This window comes from Macaca thibetana, chromosome 12 (assembly GCF_024542745.1).
Source record: "Macaca thibetana thibetana isolate TM-01 chromosome 12, ASM2454274v1, whole genome shotgun sequence".
Lineage (NCBI taxonomy): Eukaryota > Metazoa > Chordata > Mammalia > Primates > Cercopithecidae > Macaca > Macaca thibetana.
In genome coordinates, this window is record NC_065589.1 from 69895676 (window position 1) to 69914675 (window position 19000).

The 19000-nt window shown below is 42.8% G+C and overlaps 2 protein-coding genes across 6 annotated transcripts in view; both read right to left on the minus strand.

Annotated features, from left to right (window-relative positions):
- MAP3K20 (mitogen-activated protein kinase kinase kinase 20) overlaps window positions 1–19000 on the minus strand; it is a 763073-nt gene that overhangs the window by 235281 nt on the left and 508792 nt on the right. The gene's annotated exons all lie outside the window — the stretch shown is intronic.
- RAPGEF4 (Rap guanine nucleotide exchange factor 4) overlaps window positions 1–19000 on the minus strand; it is a 308929-nt gene that overhangs the window by 16753 nt on the left and 273176 nt on the right. For 4 of the 5 annotated variants that reach the window (XM_050751325.1, XM_050751324.1, XM_050751326.1 and 1 more), the window contains 8 exons: window positions 18237–18267; window positions 17937–18015; window positions 16637–16783; window positions 14713–14810; window positions 9225–9350; window positions 8662–8840; window positions 5689–5779; window positions 1967–2017 (listed from right to left, as the gene is read on the minus strand). In XM_050751325.1, coding sequence (XP_050607282.1) covers window positions 1967–2017; window positions 5689–5779; window positions 8662–8840; window positions 9225–9350; window positions 14713–14810; window positions 16637–16783; window positions 17937–18015; window positions 18237–18267 — 802 coding nt within the window. Of the gene's footprint in view, window positions 1–1966; window positions 2018–2038; window positions 3672–5688; window positions 5780–8661; window positions 8841–9224; window positions 9351–14712; window positions 14811–16636; window positions 16784–17936; window positions 18016–18236; window positions 18268–19000 lie in introns of those variants that run through there. The other variant, XM_050751328.1, reaches the window with a different exon arrangement.

Genomic DNA, 19000 nt, shown 5'->3' on the forward strand with positions numbered 1-19000 from the left:
GACCAACAACCCCTTCTCCTCCTCAGCCTACTCAACAAGAAGAGGACAAGGATGAAGACCATTATGATGATCCACTTTCCTTTAATGAACAGTCAGTACATTTTCTCTTCCTTATGATTGTCGTATCATTTTTTCTCTAACTTACTTTATTGTAAGAATATAGTACATAATAATACATATAACATACAAAGTATGTGTTAATTGACTGTATGTTATCAGTAAGGCCTCTAGTCGACAGTAGGCTATTAGTGGTTAAATTTGAGGAAAGTCGTAAGTTATGATTGGGCCGGGCATGCTGGCTCATGCCTATAATCCCATCACTTTTGGAGGCCAAGGCAGGAGGATCCCTTGAGCCTAGGAGTTCATAACCAGCTTGGGCAAAATAGTGAGACCCTAAGTGAGACCCCAATTTTTTTTTTTTTTGAGACGGAGTCTCACTCTGTCCCCCAGGCAGGAATGCAGTGGTGCAATCTGGGCTCACTGCAACCTCCACCTCCCAGGTTCACACCATTCTCCTGCCTCAGCCTCCCAAGTAGCTGGGACTACAGGTGCCTGCCACCACACCATGGTAATTTTTTTTGTTTTTTTTTTTAGTAGAGATGGGGTTTCACCATGTTAGCCAGGATGGTCTCGATCTCCTGACCTTGTGACCTGCCCAACTTGGCCTCCCAAAGTGCTAGGATTATAGGCATGAGCCACTGTGCCCGGCCAAGACCTGTATTTTTAAAAAAATAAAAAATAATTTGGGAGGCTACTTGGAAGGCTGAGGTGGGGGGATTGCTTGAGCCCAAGAAGTTAAAGCTGCAATGAGCCATGATCGCACCACTGCACTCCAGCCTTGGTGACAGAGTGAGACCCAGACTCAAAATAATAATAATAATAAAAAGTTATACTCAATATTTCTACTGCATGGGGGTGGAAGAAGTGTCAGTGCCACTAACCTCTGCGTTGTTCAAGGCTCAACTGTATTTCTGAATCAAATATAGCTACAAAAGAAAGGTAGACTTACACAAATTGATTTGTATTTGTGTGTGTGTGTGTGTGTGTGTGTGTGTGTGTGTTGAGACGGGGTCTCACTCTGTCACCCAGGCTGGAGTGCAGTGGCCCAATCACTACTCACTGTAGCCCCCACCTCCTGGGTCAAGCGATCTTCCCATCTCTGCTTCCTGAGTAGCTGGGACCACAGGTGCAGGCCACCACATCTGGCTAATTTTTGTATTTTTTATAGAGACGGGGTTTTGTCATGTTGGCCAGGCTGGTCTCGAATTCCTGACTTTAAGTGATCCACCCTTCCTGGCCTCCCAAAGTGCTGGGGTTATAGGTATGAACCACTGGGCCCGGCCTGACTTGTGTTTTAAAATAACTTCATTTATGGCATAAAAAAAAAATTTTTTTTTCCCTTTCTTGTTTGAAAAGGAGATTCGCCTACAGGAGCCAAGGCAAGAGATTTCCTTTGAAAGCAAAATGAAACCTCTACTGCAAGATCCCCCTTTTCCTGAAGGCCCACTTCTTCCCGGGTGTCTGGGTCACTCACTCTCTGCCCTGCACGGCTGATCCCTGTCCCGATTTGCCCTCTGAAACCTGCCCATCACTCCCAGCAAGCACAACTCACTCCTTTTCTGTCTAACACCTCCCAGTCAATGGGGAAAAATAATTTTGGCAAGCCAAGGAAAATGCAGCTTCCAACCCATAGCCAACCTGAGCTGGATAGACAGGACCCTATTACACTGCTTTTCTTAGTTATACAAATTGACCTTATGCGGGACATAAGTCCTCTTTAAGTTAGTTCCTGAGGGTGCCATTCATTAGTCAGACATGCTTGTTTTAGCAGCACTAAAAGGGATCATAAACTTCTTAAAGTCATACAAGGACAGATAAAATTTCCGAAATGAGAACTTCAATTCAGCTAATCAGAAATTGGATTAATGTAGACAGTGAACAGAATAAAGAAGCCACTGTCACTTACCATTAAACTTTCAAACTCTGCATAGAACTTCTTGAACTTGCTTGGCAGTTTCTGTTAATGAAATGAAAATGCCACACGCATATGTCAGATTCAATATCTAGATATGTATCATGGGTTACCATTTCTAGGGGAAATATATTTCTATGGGCTCTTAATCAAACATCTCTGAGACAGGCCAGACTGTAATCTGTCCTGTCATTTGAGAATAATCTTCCAGAACATAGAGAACTTGCCTTTTAAACGTCTTTAACCTAATTGAACCAAAAGTAACTGTGAATGCTTTGGAGTTACTGCTTTTATAATGTTTTCTGAACTGGATGATTTATAAAGAGGACTGCATTCCCCAGACTATAAGAGGTCTGAATATACCTCCCCCCACACTTTTTAAAACTCTCTGATTCCCACAATCAGGAATTTAGATTACAGAATATTAGCAATAAAAGAGCTTATGAAACTATCTCTTGCAACCCTCCTCCTCCCTTACAAGGCAAACAACATGAGAATAAGAATTTTTATTCGTTTTGTTTACTGACATTTTTCTCAGTGCCTAAAAAAGTACTGGGTACATAGTACTCCCTAAATATTCATTTGAATAGATTAAGCCTGTGTTTTACAGATGGAAAAAATTAAGTCTCACAGTTTCAATGACTAGCCCAGAGTCACACAGCTGCTTCTCATTAGAGCCTGTAATTCACATCCCCTGCCTCCTTTTCTGCTGTCTCGTCTCTCACATGTGCCATGCTTTTCTACACGAGCATTTATTTCTCCCACATGCCTTCCTATAGTACAAAATTGGACAGTTCTATCAATTTACTGATTTCTCATGTTTTTATTTTGGCAAATGATTCAACACCACTTACTGCACCCATATATCTACACCAATAGATGAATACTGAGTCATCTTGCAATTTATTGGTTCCTACTTTACTTAGTTCCTGAGTTTTCAGTAAAGCCGAACCTTTCACTTCTCTCTTCTGACAAGGCCAAGCCAAGATAGAGCTATGTGATATGTTTCCCGTCCCAGGACTAGGAACCCATCAACCAACCCCTGCGCCTCAGAGACTCCTGGGTCATCTGGGAGGAGGCTTTGAACAGCAAAGCCTATCTTCAACAGTTGATTCACCAATTGGGCCTCTGCAATCCACAGAACGGCTCTTCTTGGCTCTTTCTCTTTCCTATCTCAGTTTGTCATATTTCCATTTAAACATCTGTAAAACTCTGATTTTTGTTTCTAAAAACTAGTCTCCTGTATATCCTCCAAACTCATTTTTCTGGCATTTCAAGTTATGGTTCAGGAAAACCTGATGTCCTCACTTAGAGGGGACTATTCAGATGGCTGAAAGCTGGGATGGGCATCAGAGGATGCCAGGATCTCACCCCACACAGAGTATCCAGATCTCCAAGTTATGCAAAAACATGGACTTACTGAATATAGTCCATTTAAAAAATTAAGAGTGGATTATGTTTTTGGCTAGACCTCTGTCATCTGTTCTCTTTCTTTACTTAGCTTTCTTTTAGGTCAAAGACAGTAGGGCACAGGGTAATAAAAAAAAAATGTTTCTTTCATTTTCAATACTATTATGTATCCACCCCCCATGCTTCTAGAGCAGAGTTTTCAGTAGGGCCGTGCTGCCAATCCAGGAGGTATTTGGTAATGTGTGCAGGCACTTTTTTTTGTTGTCACAGCCAGGGTGGTGCGTGGTAAGAGGTGCTTCCGGCATGTGCTGGGGGGAGGCCAGGGATGCTGCTAATTGTCCTACAACACAGAAGACGTCTCCACGACCAAAAGCTGTCCTGCTCCAGATGTCACCAGGGCTGAGGCTGAGAGACTGTGTGTGCTCTAGGTAATTCTCATTTGCTTCATCTCAGCTTGGTCTTCCTGCTCAGTTTTGAGCCCTTCCCTTTATTGTGTGCTCTGGCTTTCTTTTCTATTTTGTTCCTTGGCTGTTCCACACGTATCCCCTAGTTCCGTGAGGCCAGGCGCCATTTCTCGCACTGCTCGCGTGGTCACTGTGGTACTCAATGGAGTTGCATGGGAGGCTTTTGGGAGGTTTTCTCAGCAAGTGCAGGTATATAAACTAGAATCAAAGGTGCTTAGGAATGAAATCTCCCCTACAGAATTATATAATTATACTTCACCTTAAAAAATAAAGGCTTATAAATGATGAAAGGATAATTTCCTCTTCGCAGCAACATTCAGTGCTGAAAACAGAAGCTCATAGACTCACAGAACTCCTATCCCTAGTGAAGCCGAAGGGCTGGCCAGTTAGCTATCTCCTTTTGCTGCTTGCACCCTCTTCAGCAGCCTCCTATTTTTTTCTTTAGACTGGGAAAGGGGGTTCAGAGAGTGTTTCTCGCATGCTCTGTTCTTACTGTCTGGCTGCTGACCTGTGGTACCCACACCTGGCCTCCTTGGACCCTTCGAGGCTTTACGGTTTTTGAAAATGTTCCCAACCAACTCATTTGGACTCTGTGGCAGGGGGATTAGAGGCTGGAAGCTGACTGGGGAAGGCACACTCTTTGTAGGAGGACCCTAGGTCTCCAGCGATCCCAAGAACCTTGGGCTATAAAATGAGGGAGCTGCAGTATGGCTTTGTGCTTAGATCTCTTGGCAGCACGAGCTCCGTCCTTTTACTAGCTGGAAGATGATATAGCTGCGTGGCACGCAGGCCTCACCAATTCCCTCATTCCTATATTCAGGGGATGAGCTGCTATGTGCTGCATCTGCCTGGAATTTTAAGAGAAACCCAAGACAGAAGGACTTGTGAGGACCTGCTCTACAAACAATGGAAACATTTAGGAGGGACGGGAAAAGAAAATCGTTGCAAGAGGGACATGGGGAAGAAAATAATTTCAGAAAAGCATTCAGAGATGCAAACAGCTGCCTTTAAGCAGCATTGCAAGTTGGGTCTCTAATATATACTCCTTGCCCTCTTTCTGTGTCCCACTTACACACACTTTTTTATTTTTAGCATGAGTCTATTTCTGTATGTATGTTCTATTAGAGATTAGTATTTCTTCAACTATATGCCACGTGTAAGAGGTCAAGCACATTTTGAGTACAAAGCTAATAATAAATGAAGATGTTTTCTAGCTTGAATACCCAACTCTCGACAAACCACTCATTATATTTGCTACAGAAACTCACAACACACCTGCCTCACTTTTGCCCCAAACTGAGTATTAGCCAATTGTTGCTCCTCTCCGCGGAGAGGAGTCTGCCAGGTGGTGAGGAGACACTTAGTACTCAACTGCTGCAAACAGTTGGCTTCCTGGCTCTTCCTTCCAGAAGCAAAATGAGTACTTGGATAAAAATGGATCTTCTGTCCTCTTTCAATTAAAGATAAGATTTATGGCAAAAGCAACAAGCAGACATTTCAGAGAACAATAGAATCTATGAGCAAAACTTACGAAGTCATTCCAAGTAATGTGGGTCCTTCATGTTATACTTAGGAACTGGACTTATTTTTATTTACATTGTGTATATCAAGAAGCAGACATCTCCTCGTCTCCCCCACTCTCCATACACAAAAGGACAATATCTTTTAAAAATTCTCCCTCTGAGGCAACTGGAAAAAGGAGACAGGTCACCTCCCTCCAAGTATCCCACCTTTCCCATTGTTATACTAGTGTGAGTGATATTTCTATTAAAAAGCTCACTGGTGAGCCTGTGTTTTTATTCCTAAGGCAAAAGTCACAGCTGGATCCCAGCTGAAGCTTACCTCCCACGTTAGTGCCAAGCGGCTCACAGCAACGTTACTTAGTCCCATGACGATGGCAAAAAAGGAATTCAGATTTTTATACTCCTTACAGCTGAAACACAAGAGATGTGTGTTTGAGTAAAATGTTACTTCTGAGTGAGATAAAAAAAATTAGAGTTCTGTTTTTCTGATAGTCATTAATATTTGTCAGGACTCATTTACGAGAACAGGCAATGATAGATTTAATGCACTGTAAAAGTTCCACTTGGGTGACCAGGTTCTGCTGTTTGATTTCTCACTGTGGTTTTAGAAAGCTGGAAGACGTTGGCCATTGAGGTTTGGGATTTGAGAAGGAATTTAAAGACACCTACCCTAGGGGTTGTTATTATAATCCCAAACTTGCTAAAAGCCTTGTTGGACCTAGAGGGAAATATCTCATGGGGAAAGAAAAAAGGTGAGATGTCCTTGGAGATTTCTAGACCTTCAGCCTGAAGGTGGATACCCTCCTCTGGCAGCTTGAGAGGGCACTAAGGGAGTCTCACGGCTGCAGCCACCATGGCTTCTACCTGCCATGCAAATGCTTCTAGTTTGTTGAAAAATATCAACTTACAAGGTGTGGTCTCTATAGGCTGGGCACTTAATCTCAAGGAATTTTAAAGCTGAGAAGTAACCTAAACAACTGACCAAAAAATAACCTTTTCTGTGTTTTACTGACATCAATGAAGCTGATCATTTTGAATCTGTACTTATGCCATTATTAGCTTTTATGAAGATATGTTTGGGAATGAGACATGTGGAAAAAAACAGAAATTCTTATTAGAATGATGATGCTTAACACAGGTACTTGGTTTAATTTTTTAGAAAAAGGAATCCCAAACTTCTTCATACCAGGTCCCTGAAAAGGGAAAGAATTCATTTTGCAATAAGCATCAATCCTTCACCCTGAATCAATATGGTTACTGAAACTGACTATATCATAATGAAATCCTGTTTGGATTAACATTTTTGAAAAAGATTAAATTGTTGCATTTGCTACCCATTGCAAAGGTAGCAAAGAGTAATTCTTAAATTGTCTGTGTGGAGAGGGAGAACATATTTCAGACAAGCTAGTGTGTATGCTTCCACTGGTGTGCTGGGACAATGGGTCTGAGTTCAGGGGCTGAAGGTTATTTAGAAGACACCTGGGTTAAAGGCAGGTGTACGATGGCATCTATGTGTTTGCCTTTGTCTCATTATGTGATCTTGAAAGAATAAATGCAGGGCTGTAGACCTGCCTTTCTAGTCACTGCCTTGTTATCAGCTAACTTTGTCACCCTATGTAAGTCATGAAATGTCTCTATGTCTCAGTCTCCGCCAATGTAAACAGAGGAATAATAACATCTGCTTCCACCAACTTCACACAGCTCTGGGTAGGCAAAGAGCTTCAACCAAATATGTTGAAGTTCTCTAAAAATATCAAGTAAAACAGATGCTACTGTCACGAGGTTTCAACCTCATTCTTGTAGATCTTGGATTTTAAAAGTCTGCAGTCTTCTTCAGCTGGGCTGTGTAAACAGCTTCTCCTATAGGACAGTAAACTTAGCACAGGGCTTAATAATGGTTAAATAACATAAACTAATGTATACTGAAGGCCAAGTCCACCTACTCGTTCACATAAACAGAAGGGAGGGGGATAAGAAAAGCAAAAACTTAAAAAAAAAAAAAAAGTCCTGGGTATTCCGAAAGGCTCACCCATGTTGTCTCTGTAAAATAACAGGATCAGGCCCCAAAAGCTTTTCTGGCTTCCCACATTTGTGTGCAGATTGCCTCTCTCTTCTTGTTGCATTGGACACTGCCAGGCTAAGGTGAAGAGAGAGAATGTGCTTCTTCTAACGGGAAAGCACATCTTGTCATAGTTTCCATAATCAGCTCATTCCAAATACGTCAAGGCATTTGTCCCTTGCCATAAGGCTGTTCAGGCTACCAGGGAAAGTGGCTATATTCTGAACCAGAAATTCATAGGCACCATTTTACCAAACCTTTCTTAAAATAGCCAGCTTTGCCATATTAACAGCAGCTTTTGAATCCAAGGGATTTGGTATTCTATTGAACCCTCAAGTTGTTGGCAAATAATTTCAGGCATCTGGCAAACTGATATCTATAAAATGTCAAGCAGCCTTTACTTCTTTGTTTAGCCCAGGAAATCAAACTCCATGTTTGATTTTGGGTCAAGAAAATTGTCTAGCTGGGGTCACTTGTGCTCTCAGCCCTCCTGTGTGCTAGAGCTCCCTGCATTTAGAAAGGAAAGAAGTCTCACAGCCATAGGCCACATTTAGCATTTTATTTTTAGCACTGTGGTGATACCAAAAACATAGAAGTAAACAGGAGGTTGTCAGGCATATCTAAATAGCAGGAGAAGATTAAATTCATGTCAGGGAGAACTCTAACTGGCCCCTGCAGTAAAAAAATTGTTTCCCATGAAGTGCTGTTTAATAGAATATTTATAAGATGTAAGCTTCTTTTTCTGATGTTTACAGTGATGATTTTCATGTACCAGGTTAGCTTGCATGCATTTTACCGATTTAATTCTGGCTGGGCTGGATGTGCTGCTGTTCATGCATGCTGCACTGCCCTCTACTGATGAGAATGTGTCATGCTGCACACTGACTTCAAGATCCTTTTCAACTGAACTTTCGAAGTTTAAGGGAACTTTGTTTACGGAAGGAATCTTTAAACTAAAGGAGGCAAAACCGTCTGAGAAGAAAGCAAAGAGTAAAGAGAGGTCACAACTTCGACTCCAGCATCAGTGCTGTAAGAAGTTAATTCATCTATTGATGTTAAATGCTACAAAATCTAGAAGAGATCCATTACAAGAGTTCGGTTATTCCTAAGACCCTGTGTTTGGCCCTCTAGCAATTCCTAGATCCTGCTTTTCTTTTTAAGGTGTAGTCTAAGAAGACAAAATGAAAACACAGCTCAACATTTTTTTTCTCTTTCCAAGCTAAATATACTTACTGGGCTGCTATCTTAATAAATTTTTTTAATAGCTGAACACGCTTGCTTAGCTGAGAACAAAGGCAGATCTCAGTGACGACCCAAAACTGAATTTCATTAAATCTCCTCAGGAACAAATCCAAGTTTGCTGTGGTCTTTTTAAAATTATGCCTTCCAAATGTGTGATAGATTAGCTCCAGCTAGAAAAGAAAGGAAAACAATTTCGCTTATTTGTTTTTAAATCAAAACACCAGCTAGGTTTCTCTATTTGTCAAGACAGTGTTTTACTGGTCAGCAAATGTGAATTCAATCAGATTTGAAAGGCTTCCATGAGGCTTGTTAAATATATAAATATAAACTAGGTTTTACTGGCTTAATATACACAGGAAGACATGGCATACTGTAAAGATTTTTCTTTAATACTCAAAGGCTTTATAGCAGGCTTTATTTATAAACTCAGTATGCAAAAGAATTGTCATGTGGTTTCCACATTGTAGCACATATTAGCACTTACAAACTAAGCAATGCCAGCAGCCTTTATCCTTGCTATCTGAGCTCCTAACACATCTGATCCTGCATCTTACCTCATGCACGCAGTTGAAGAGTTCCCAATCATAAATTGTCATCTGGTATGCTAAATCTTTGGAGCTCATCAGTTCAAAAGTTCCCACTGTTCCAATAGTTGGGCCTTCCTGTTCTGGTAAGGGAGTCTATGAATAATAATGCAAAAATATATCAGAAACTCAACACAGACAAGTATTTAGCACTGAAAGCTTTTAGGAGTTTCTGAGGGGAAAGGATTCTGGAGATGGATGCTTTCAGGAATATCTGGAAACTCTGATGAGAGATGCCTCTGCTCACAACGCTAGTTGCTTCAGTGTCATCTGTATAGTCACCAATCATCATTATCATCAATTCCACTGACCGAAAAATGTGAACCGCGGCAAATAAGATTCAGTGAAGAGTGACCTGCGGAGGTTCTCTTCTCTTCCACTCGGGCCTGGGAGGTCCCTGGAAACTCTTCTTTTCCCTGGTAAAAATGGAAGAAGTCCTGGGAGACTTTTTTCTCCTATTTCCCACTGAAGCTGCTGTAAAGCAGGTAATGGCATGGCAGTTGGGGACGTTCATCCACAGTGCTACTTCCGACTGCCGGTGGCCATGGTAACACTGCTGCCTCTCCATCTCTTGGGATACACTGCCTGGGGTCATGAGGGGATGGAAAGCTCTGTGAACTGAGGTTACATATGATATCCGATTCCTCTACTCTTGGGCAGATGTTGAGCTGAGGATGTTATTCGCGTGGTCATGGTGTTTGGGGCTAGACATTAGAAAACCAAACTCTGCTACTTTCTGGAAGACCCCTCACTAAAAGTTTCCATCTGACTTGCTTATCTCAGTTTTATTTTATGAGAAATGATCTAAAGTGTTTTTACTTAGGAAGATGAATGAGACGCATATATGGGAAGTGCATGTATAATGCAATAGATTTATATCTAAATAGGCAACATATACATTACAAAGTTCCAAAAGTCACAAAAGTGCCTGGCACAGTGGCTCACGCCCGTAATCCCAGCACTTTGGGAGGCCAAGGTAGGTGGATCACGTGAGGTCAGTAGTTCAAGACCAGCCTGGCCAACATGGTGAAACCCTGTCTCTACTAAAAATACAAAAATTAGCTGGGCGTGGTGGCATGTACCTGTAGTGCCAGTTACTCGAGAGGCTGAGGTAGAAGAATTGCTTAAACCGAGGAGGTGAGCCTGCAGTGAGCCGAGATAGTGCTACTGCACTCCAGTTTGGACTACAGAGTAAGACTCCATCTCCAAAAAATAAAAAATAAATAAAATAAAATAAAAAATAAAAACAAAATGATGCTAACTATATTTAGATACTATCCATGTCAGAAGTCCTAATATTATACAAGATCCATCATCATTTTCATCATCACTGTACTCTACAAATGCCCACTGCATTCTGGGCACTAGAGAAATTACATGTTCTGCGGGTAGATGGTTCTTGCATTTGGAAGTTTACAGTCTAGGAGAGGACCAACCAAGCTTACAGTTGAAGGGAATCAACCCTGTCTGGCCCATACAGCTCTCCACACAGACAGCATCTGCTGCTGGTCCTTATCTGCATGTATAAAGAGACAGAAGCAACAACACAGGTGACACCCAGGTACAGAGATAAACAGGAGGAGAACATGAATGGATTTTTTGGAAGTTATTGGATATTTGGAATGAATGTGTAGTCTGAACAGGATCTTGAAGAAGCTGGGCTTTAAAAGATGAAGGAGACAAGCTCGGGCAGGTCAGAATAGCAAGGTTTTCCCTGAGCATCCAGGATGGTCCCTTGGGGTGAAAGGATGGCGACAAGGGCATGAAGGTGGGGAAGCTGTCATGAAACTTGCTTGGCAGGAGCAGAGAGCACAGGGAGTCCCCATGGACAGCGTGAACAGTTAGTAGCACGTCTTCATGTACCAGATTAGGACGTTGTGTTTTGTAATAGACTAGATAATAGACCAGGTGAGTGTCAGCTATAGAGAGCAAGTGACTGTGAATATAAACCCTACTCTAACTGCATAGACTTGGATTGATTCCCTAATCTCTTGAGTGTCTGTTTCCAGCTCTGGTAAACGGGTCATGATACCTATCCCTAGGCTTGTTAAGAGAACTGGATAGGAATGATTTCAGTGAATCACGTAAATACAGTGCCTGGCACAAAGGAGGTCCTCTCCCCCAAATCAGTTCACTTTCTAGAAGTGCTGCAGCAATACAAATACACAGAAAAGTGTGATCAGTACAATACCTGGATGTAGGAGCTAAATACTGTTGCTCCCAATTTACTCTATGCAGGGGACAGGGGACAGGGAAGAAAAGTGATTCCAAAGTTTTAAATCTTAGGGAACAAACCAAAGCTGATGGGCAAGAAGCATATGGAAGCAAATGAGGAGACTGATTTCAACCAGGGTAGGTCCCAGGTAAAAAAGGCTGGGGAAGCTTATACATTTTAGGAGTTAGGACTGCCTCTCAGAGGATCAAACTGGCCCTGCATGTTCTTCCTTCCCTCCTGCAGCTGCTGTGAACACAGCGCCTCTGCTGCTCTGTGGAGCTGCCCCTCCTACGTTATTCCTGCTGTTCGCTCTCTCCTCAGGATTGGAGATTCCCAGTCCACCTCGCTCCTTCTTCTCCTTGAGGCTTTATAACTTTACATAAGGTGGATAAGTTTACCTAACAACACAGGGAAGAATCTAATATTAAGAAATATGCAAAGTTCTTTTAGTCGTGGATGCTGGTCTATCACTCCTGCATCCCTTTTGAGAGCAACAGAAAGCTCTGTTGAGCCTCAACTTTTCTTTCAGTGGGCAGGGCTCACCAAGTCTCCCTCCCGGCAAAGGGCAGGTTGACCCCTTCCTTGAGCCAAGGAAGAGGCAATCTGAGCAGCAAAAGGTGCTTCTCTCTTAGAAGTGGGGAATGTAAATGCTCACCCTGGACCCCAGGGAAGTGTCTCCTTGGGCCATTTTCTTGTACACAGCTCTGTGGAAATGTCCTACAGATAAGGCACAGCAGAGCTTATGTGGGGCCTGCATTGCCCAGACAGATCTGAAAGCTGCCTACATACAGACACAGAACTCCCGTGCATTTTCTCCCCACGGTTTTTGAGCCATGATTTTTTTGCTAAGGCTGGAGAGGGGTAATTGGGAGAACAGCATTGTTATCCTCCCATTTTCCAGATGAGGAAACTAAGACATAAAAGGGATGTGCAGATTGTCAGTGACAAGGAGATGGCTAAGGTGAGCCACCCAGAGCATCTTCCTTTCCTCGTGCTCCCACACCCTCTGTGTCTAGCTCTGCTGTGGCACTTGTTACGCTGCATCCTCACTGATCACATGCTGGGGTCCCTCACTACACTGTTTGTTCACTGAGGTCCAAGGACCATGATGGATTTGTCTTCAAGACCATTTCAGAGCCAGAACCATCTACAACACCTGCGATGATGTGGCAGGTACTAAGTAAAAGTCTCAGGAACCAGTGAATGGATAAAAGTAGAATCACATTACAGTACAATGGAGTTTTATAGGAATTTGCTCTGTACCGACATTTATACTTAAATAAAATGTGAAGAGAGTAAAGTTTCAGAATCTGAACCCTTAACCACGAGGCTGACTTGCCAGCACTCTACTAATTCTATTGTAGACCACGCAATGTAAGACTAAGATCGAACACTAAGACTTGGTCTATTCCAGGCTGCTTGTGTTAGTCTCATCTCTCTGGCTTGGGCTTAACTGCAGTAAAGATAGAGACTCTGGGTTTAGTGTCTCACAGAAGCCAGCACAGCCCCAGGTGCAGAGCAGACCCTGCAGAGGCATGTGTGGGTGGATCAGAGAGTGTGGCCAACATTCTCTACCGCAGGGTCATCCTCTGTGCGACTCCTCTTCAATGGGCTGTCCTGAAAGGGAATCTTTAGAAAGCCAGAGAAGGAGCTCCCTGTCCACAGTTATGTGAGGCAGGTAAGGTTTGGCCACTCACAGCACAATGAATGGCAGAGCGCTGATAGGGAAGAAGTTCATGCCCAGGGTACTCAATGCAGAGAACATTTCTTCCAACGAAAGAGGCCGTAAAACAGAGGACAAGCAAGGACTAAGAACTTGGAAGGCTGCAGGACTGTGTGCCAACAAACAGAGGTTTAGAAAGTTAGTATCAGACACCACAGGGAGCTGAAGACAGTCCACACTCCCTGTCTCTCCATGTCATCTGGCACTGCGGCCAAGAACCCGCTGGCAAGAGAGTCCCCAGCACCCGTGCAGTAACAGGTCACATAGCACCTTTGAAGGGGCTGCAGCGGGTCTGGCTTTTTAGGGCTTTGCTTTCCAGGAGAGGGCAGCACGACTCATTTATGACACTTTTTTTTTTTCAATCCCTCAGTATTGAGAAATATTTGTTTAGAAAGCTATGAGTGTAGATGACTGGAAAAAATATACGGAAAAGGCTGGGGGCAGACTCAGATCTTATAAGGCTGGTGGTTGAGGAAAGGTGAGTGTGCTTATGGGCTGTGATGGATGAGGGATTAGCAGGAAAACTAATGCCACATTTGCTAAGTTCCTCTCCAGGTGAATTCAAAATATGGTAAAAATCCACCTATCCTCACTGGAGTGTACAAAATGGTACTCTTTAAAACAAAAAATCAGGATTATGATGAGCCCGAAACAACCTCTAAAAAGTCCAAGGAAGAGAATCTTGATACCTATAAGAGCTGATCTGATTAATCTTGAAACCTACTCATGCATCCCTTTTGTAAACTCTCTCTCTAAAATTGGATGTGGTTTACCTCTAGCCCTTGTCTTGTGCCTTCCTTAAAGGAGAAACCCCGTGTATCCAAAGACTGAAGAAACCAGTTTCTCTACCCTCTGAATTGGCCCTCTAGGCTTTCTAAGATATGTTACTAGCTACTCACCTCCATACCAAATTTTGGTAGGATAAATAGAAATGGACAATACCACCTGCTTAAAAGAGAGCAGGCTACTCCGTTATTAGTATGGGCCTATTAGTCCTTTCTTCACAGAAAGATCTGTCTGTATGCTGGGTAACAAGCGTTTCTGGAGACTTAGGGAAGGGTCTGGCCTCTGGCATTTTCTGCATAAGGTAGAGAAAGTGCTTTCAGGGAACAGCATTTCTCTTAGACCAGATGGTGGCTTTGCCATAATGCAAAGGAGCCTGATAAATAGTGATATCTTGCTTTAGAAAAATTATTTCCATCCTGGTATAAGTATTCAGATTCTTAACATTAGTATTTAAACTGGGGACATACCAATGAGGCAAATTACAACAAAGAGTTCTGAAAGCTGAATTATGCCCTAATAGTGGTGCTACTTGGCTAATTTCCACAAAAGAAAATCAAAAGCCCTGAGCATCTCAGATGAACACCTGAGGTTTACCTAATATAGACTGCAGAAAAAGAAAAAGCTAAGTACCATTCAAGATTTTTTAGCCACTGGGTTCAGTGTGACTGCAAAATTAGGCTCCAGACAAGTTTTTCTGATTGCAATGCTGCTCTAAGCAGGCCATCCACACCTACCAGTGAATCGAATTGCTCTCGCGGGCAAGCAAACAGGCGTCCATTAATGGTGAGCGTCGTAAATACTGAAACATCATTAGGTTTGAGCACCACCTTTTCTGTGAACATAAAAAGCATGAGATTGCCTATTAAATACATCTGAGATTTGCTGCACTGCCCTAATCACACCAACAAATTGCCAGCTTGGTGAATTACTGGGACACGCAGAGCGACTGCATAAAATAGAGTACTGAAGGGATCCACGGAATAAAAAAGACAGCATTCATGCAGCCCTGTGCCACTCACGATGCCATCAGAAATGGCCACAAAACAGGAATAGAGATGCCAGAGGGTGAATTCACCCAGTTTTGTGCTGCAACCATAATTACTGAGTATGTAAAACCTGCACTTGCTATTTATCTCACAAGTTATGTTTCTAGATGGTAATCACACCCAGAACTTTGGACATATAAAGATCACTTTTTAAAAACTTTGGAGGTTTCTGAGACCTCACATGATTTTAGATGCAAAATTGACTATTGTTTTTTCACTTATTCCCTAATTTGGAGGGCAAAAGCATTAACTAGATTAAGCCTCCTCCCACATTAAAAAATTAGTTCTTCAGATGAGAACATGTCAAAAAATTAAAAAATTTAAAAAATTAGTTCATTTAATAAATATTTATTTTGTATTTGCTGCATGCCAGAAACTGCTCCAGGCACTGGGGAGACAGAAGGGAACAATACAGAAAAAAAAAAAAATCCCACTCCAAAAAGCGTTACATCACAGTGGGAGACGCCAACAATAAAGAAAAGAAATAGATTAGAAAGTGAGAAGACAAGGAGAAATAAGTCTCGCAGGAGTGGGGGCTGGGAAGCATGTGTAAGGGGAGGAAGTTAACAGTTTAGAAAGGGAATGAAGCAAACGAAGCAGGGAGCTTCAGTGAGACACTGACATTTGGGTAAAGACCTAAAGAAAGTGAGGGTGGGACCTGGGATATCTATGGGAAGGTGACAAGGGGTCAGTGAGGGCAGATGTCCTGGGCCCTGTGCAACTGGAGCTGAAATGGAAGGGAGATCTTAAAATCCAACATGCATTTAAAAATCCTCCATCAATGGAATCATTCACCTTAAAACATGATGGAAATGGCTCACCTGTTCCTGAAGGATTCCCCCAGATGGCTGTCCAATCATGACTGGAGGAATGAACCTCACTGCTGCTTCCTCTAGTCTCTCACTACAATATGTGGTCATTCCTAAAACGCTTGCCAGCATGAACTGTAATTGTTTTAACTCACCATCTACCTCCTCCCTGGCCTGGGAACGACTTGGGGACGTGAGCTGTGTCTAACTCATTCTTTCCTTCACAGCCACACTGTGGCCAGTACATATGCAATGAATGAATAAATGACATTTCAGAAATGCACCATGTAATCAAGGACAGTGAAAGGAACTGTAATCCCATGGGGGAAAAATATTCCTCATTTCATTTGAGCCAGGCTCCTAGCCTCTCTACTGAGTAAGGAGAAAAACCATCATCAGTTTCAAAGAACTAGCTTCTGACCACTTCCAACTTTGGACTTCTAGAAACCCATGGCCTTGAGCTTGTCCAGCTAGATTTCCTCTTAGGGTCCATATTTCTCAGGGCTCCAAGGCCTAAAACTTTTTTGAATAGAGTTTAAACTGAAAGAACTCCAGGCCAGCATCTACACAAGAGTCCTCAGTTCCAGTCACCTTTCTGGTTTAGAGTGGGTACCTACAAGATAGGGCACATAGAAACCCAGCCTGCCTCTACCCATACTGTTTCTGTTATTAGTGGAAGCATACATAAGCACCAGTTCATCCTCCGGGTGAGCCTCACATGACCACACTAACTTCTTACATAGTTTCTGCTTGGATGGAAAGTCCCGTTTTGCAGAGCCCAAAATGCGAATTAAGGCTGTTACCTCCTCCAGAACTCATCTTGACTATGATCAGGCCCTCCCCAGAGCCCAGCTTGTCGGCAACGGCGCTGATGACTTCCTTCACTGAGGCGGCCACTGGCACCCGAATGGTTGTGTAGGTGTGGTCCATGCAATAGACCTTAAACAGAACTATGCAAAGGCAGTAACAAGGTAGTAAATCAGTCTTAAGAGTTTTCAATAAAACTGTAGTTATGAAAAATGTTTAGGCATCCTCTCCAATTTGCATCATTTTGCCATTTTTATTACTATATTTATTCATACTCATTTACCCCATGCCTGCCCCTTCTAAACTGCTTACCTTAGCATTGGTCTAAGAATAGGTGCACATATGGTTGCCAAGTCCAATTAAAAGAACAAGAGATATTGGTGAAACCCCACAAATAGGTCATGGGAAAAAATGCAGAGTGTCTTCAGGCTGATGTTCAGGGTCTGAAGTACTACACTGTAGGCAATTTACAGATCACTGCTACCCTGTGTGGTGGTGGGGAGCCACCATTCACACCTCTGCACACAGGAGGGCTTCCGCCTGGGCCATCAGCACGTGCTGATACTCCTGCTCACTTGCTTCAGTGGCTTGTGTGCTTTGGGGCCAGGCCACGTAAGCTTGGATGCTATTTAGCTCAGCAGACTGCTGGTGCAGATGTGGATATGGCACCCCGAGTCTCAGCTCTGAACACAAAAATCCTGGGAGCAATTCTCATTATTGTATTGTAATTCCTGGGTTTAGAGGCAGTCCTAAATGACGAGATTCATTTATAGTTTTAAATGAAATTTTTATCATTATTATTGTGACTATTTTTGGTTGTGATTCTTTGGAGAATCTTAAACAACCAAACAAAAGCCAGCATCTTGATCTTCCTGATGTAAAGCCTCCATGCTCAGGGCTGTGCTCAGGGCCAGAGCATTGTCCCTGGGCAGGATGCTGGTGATCCACTGTCTCCTAGGCACCCACTAGGCGCTGGCTACCTTCCCACCAGCTTTTCCCAGGGGTGGGCAATCCTGACAACCAGACCCTGAGATCATCTTCATTTCCTCCCAGGAAAGGGGTTAAGCAGGGAGAGGCTGAATCAGGGAAGGGTAGACAGGCACCTCGGCTCCAGGCACAAGAAGAGTTTAAGGACATAAATCATCAGGCCACCAAAAGGCACCTCCAAGCAAACCATCTGGAGGGCAACAGGGCACCTCCAAAAGAAGTTATTCTGTGGGTCCAAGGTGATGCTTACCATTATCCTGACTCTAAATAATCTATACAACTATGAGTTAGTTGAAAGAGGGTTCTCACCTTCATCAGAGCCACGGATAGGCTGGCGCTTCTGGGCTCTCTCATCACCTGTATTGAACTGTTGCAAAAGAACCTTGTGCTGTAAAAACAACCACAGCAAGTGCCATAAGGGAGAGTGACCAATGCACACTAGCAACTCAGAGGAGACACATCTGAGAAGCAAGCAGAGTCAAGAAATTAAGACAATATATTTTGTGTCTACAAAAAAGAAATCACTTTTATGTATACTGCAATATAATATTTCTGGGGAATTGTAATTCTACAGGGCACAGACAGAGAGTTCAAGTTCATGCCATTTACCTTCTTTTGTGGTGCCTTTGCATCTTCTGAGCTACGAGAAGTAGAGAAAGCACATTATTTAATACCATTGCTACTATTAAATTGCCTTATTTGCATATAACTAATCTTATGTTAGAAAATGAAATCACAATCACAGAATCCTTTCAGGAGGCAATATGAACTTCCTCATTTTAATAGTAATAGATCAAAGCAGAAGGGTAGACAGCAAAGATATCAGCTCTTGTCAGAGGCAGATTCCTGGCAGAACCGATGTTCAAAGCCAGGATTTCTAGCTTTCAAAGTCTTATCTAGCAGCACACTCACTCTCTGATACTGCATTTAATCTATAGCTCAAGTAATAGCATGTGAAGACCTTGTGGTTCATTGAGAGGACACAAATATTCACCATCAACAGCTTTGGCAGCAGACAGTGAATTTTCCATATAAGTAATTGCCCTCAAACTTTCTTTAAATGCCGCTGGCCACGTTATTGCCAGATTCACTGCCTTGAACCTAAGGGACCCACATTTATTGAGTTGGACTCCACACAGGAGGATCTTTTCTTTCCCAGGCTTTCTTTTGGCAGCCTTCTAGCACAGAATGAACAGAATCTCAGTCTTTCTGTTCCTCTGGCCTTACTGCACCACCTATGCCCTTGGTCCAGTCTGCTTAAATCAAATCAAGCAGGGCATGGCTATGGAAAGACCAGCTTTAACTTTTCCTGTGGGCAAAGGATGTTTTGGGACTTACTTGATGAAAGCACACCCCCAAAGCCAAGCCCCTCC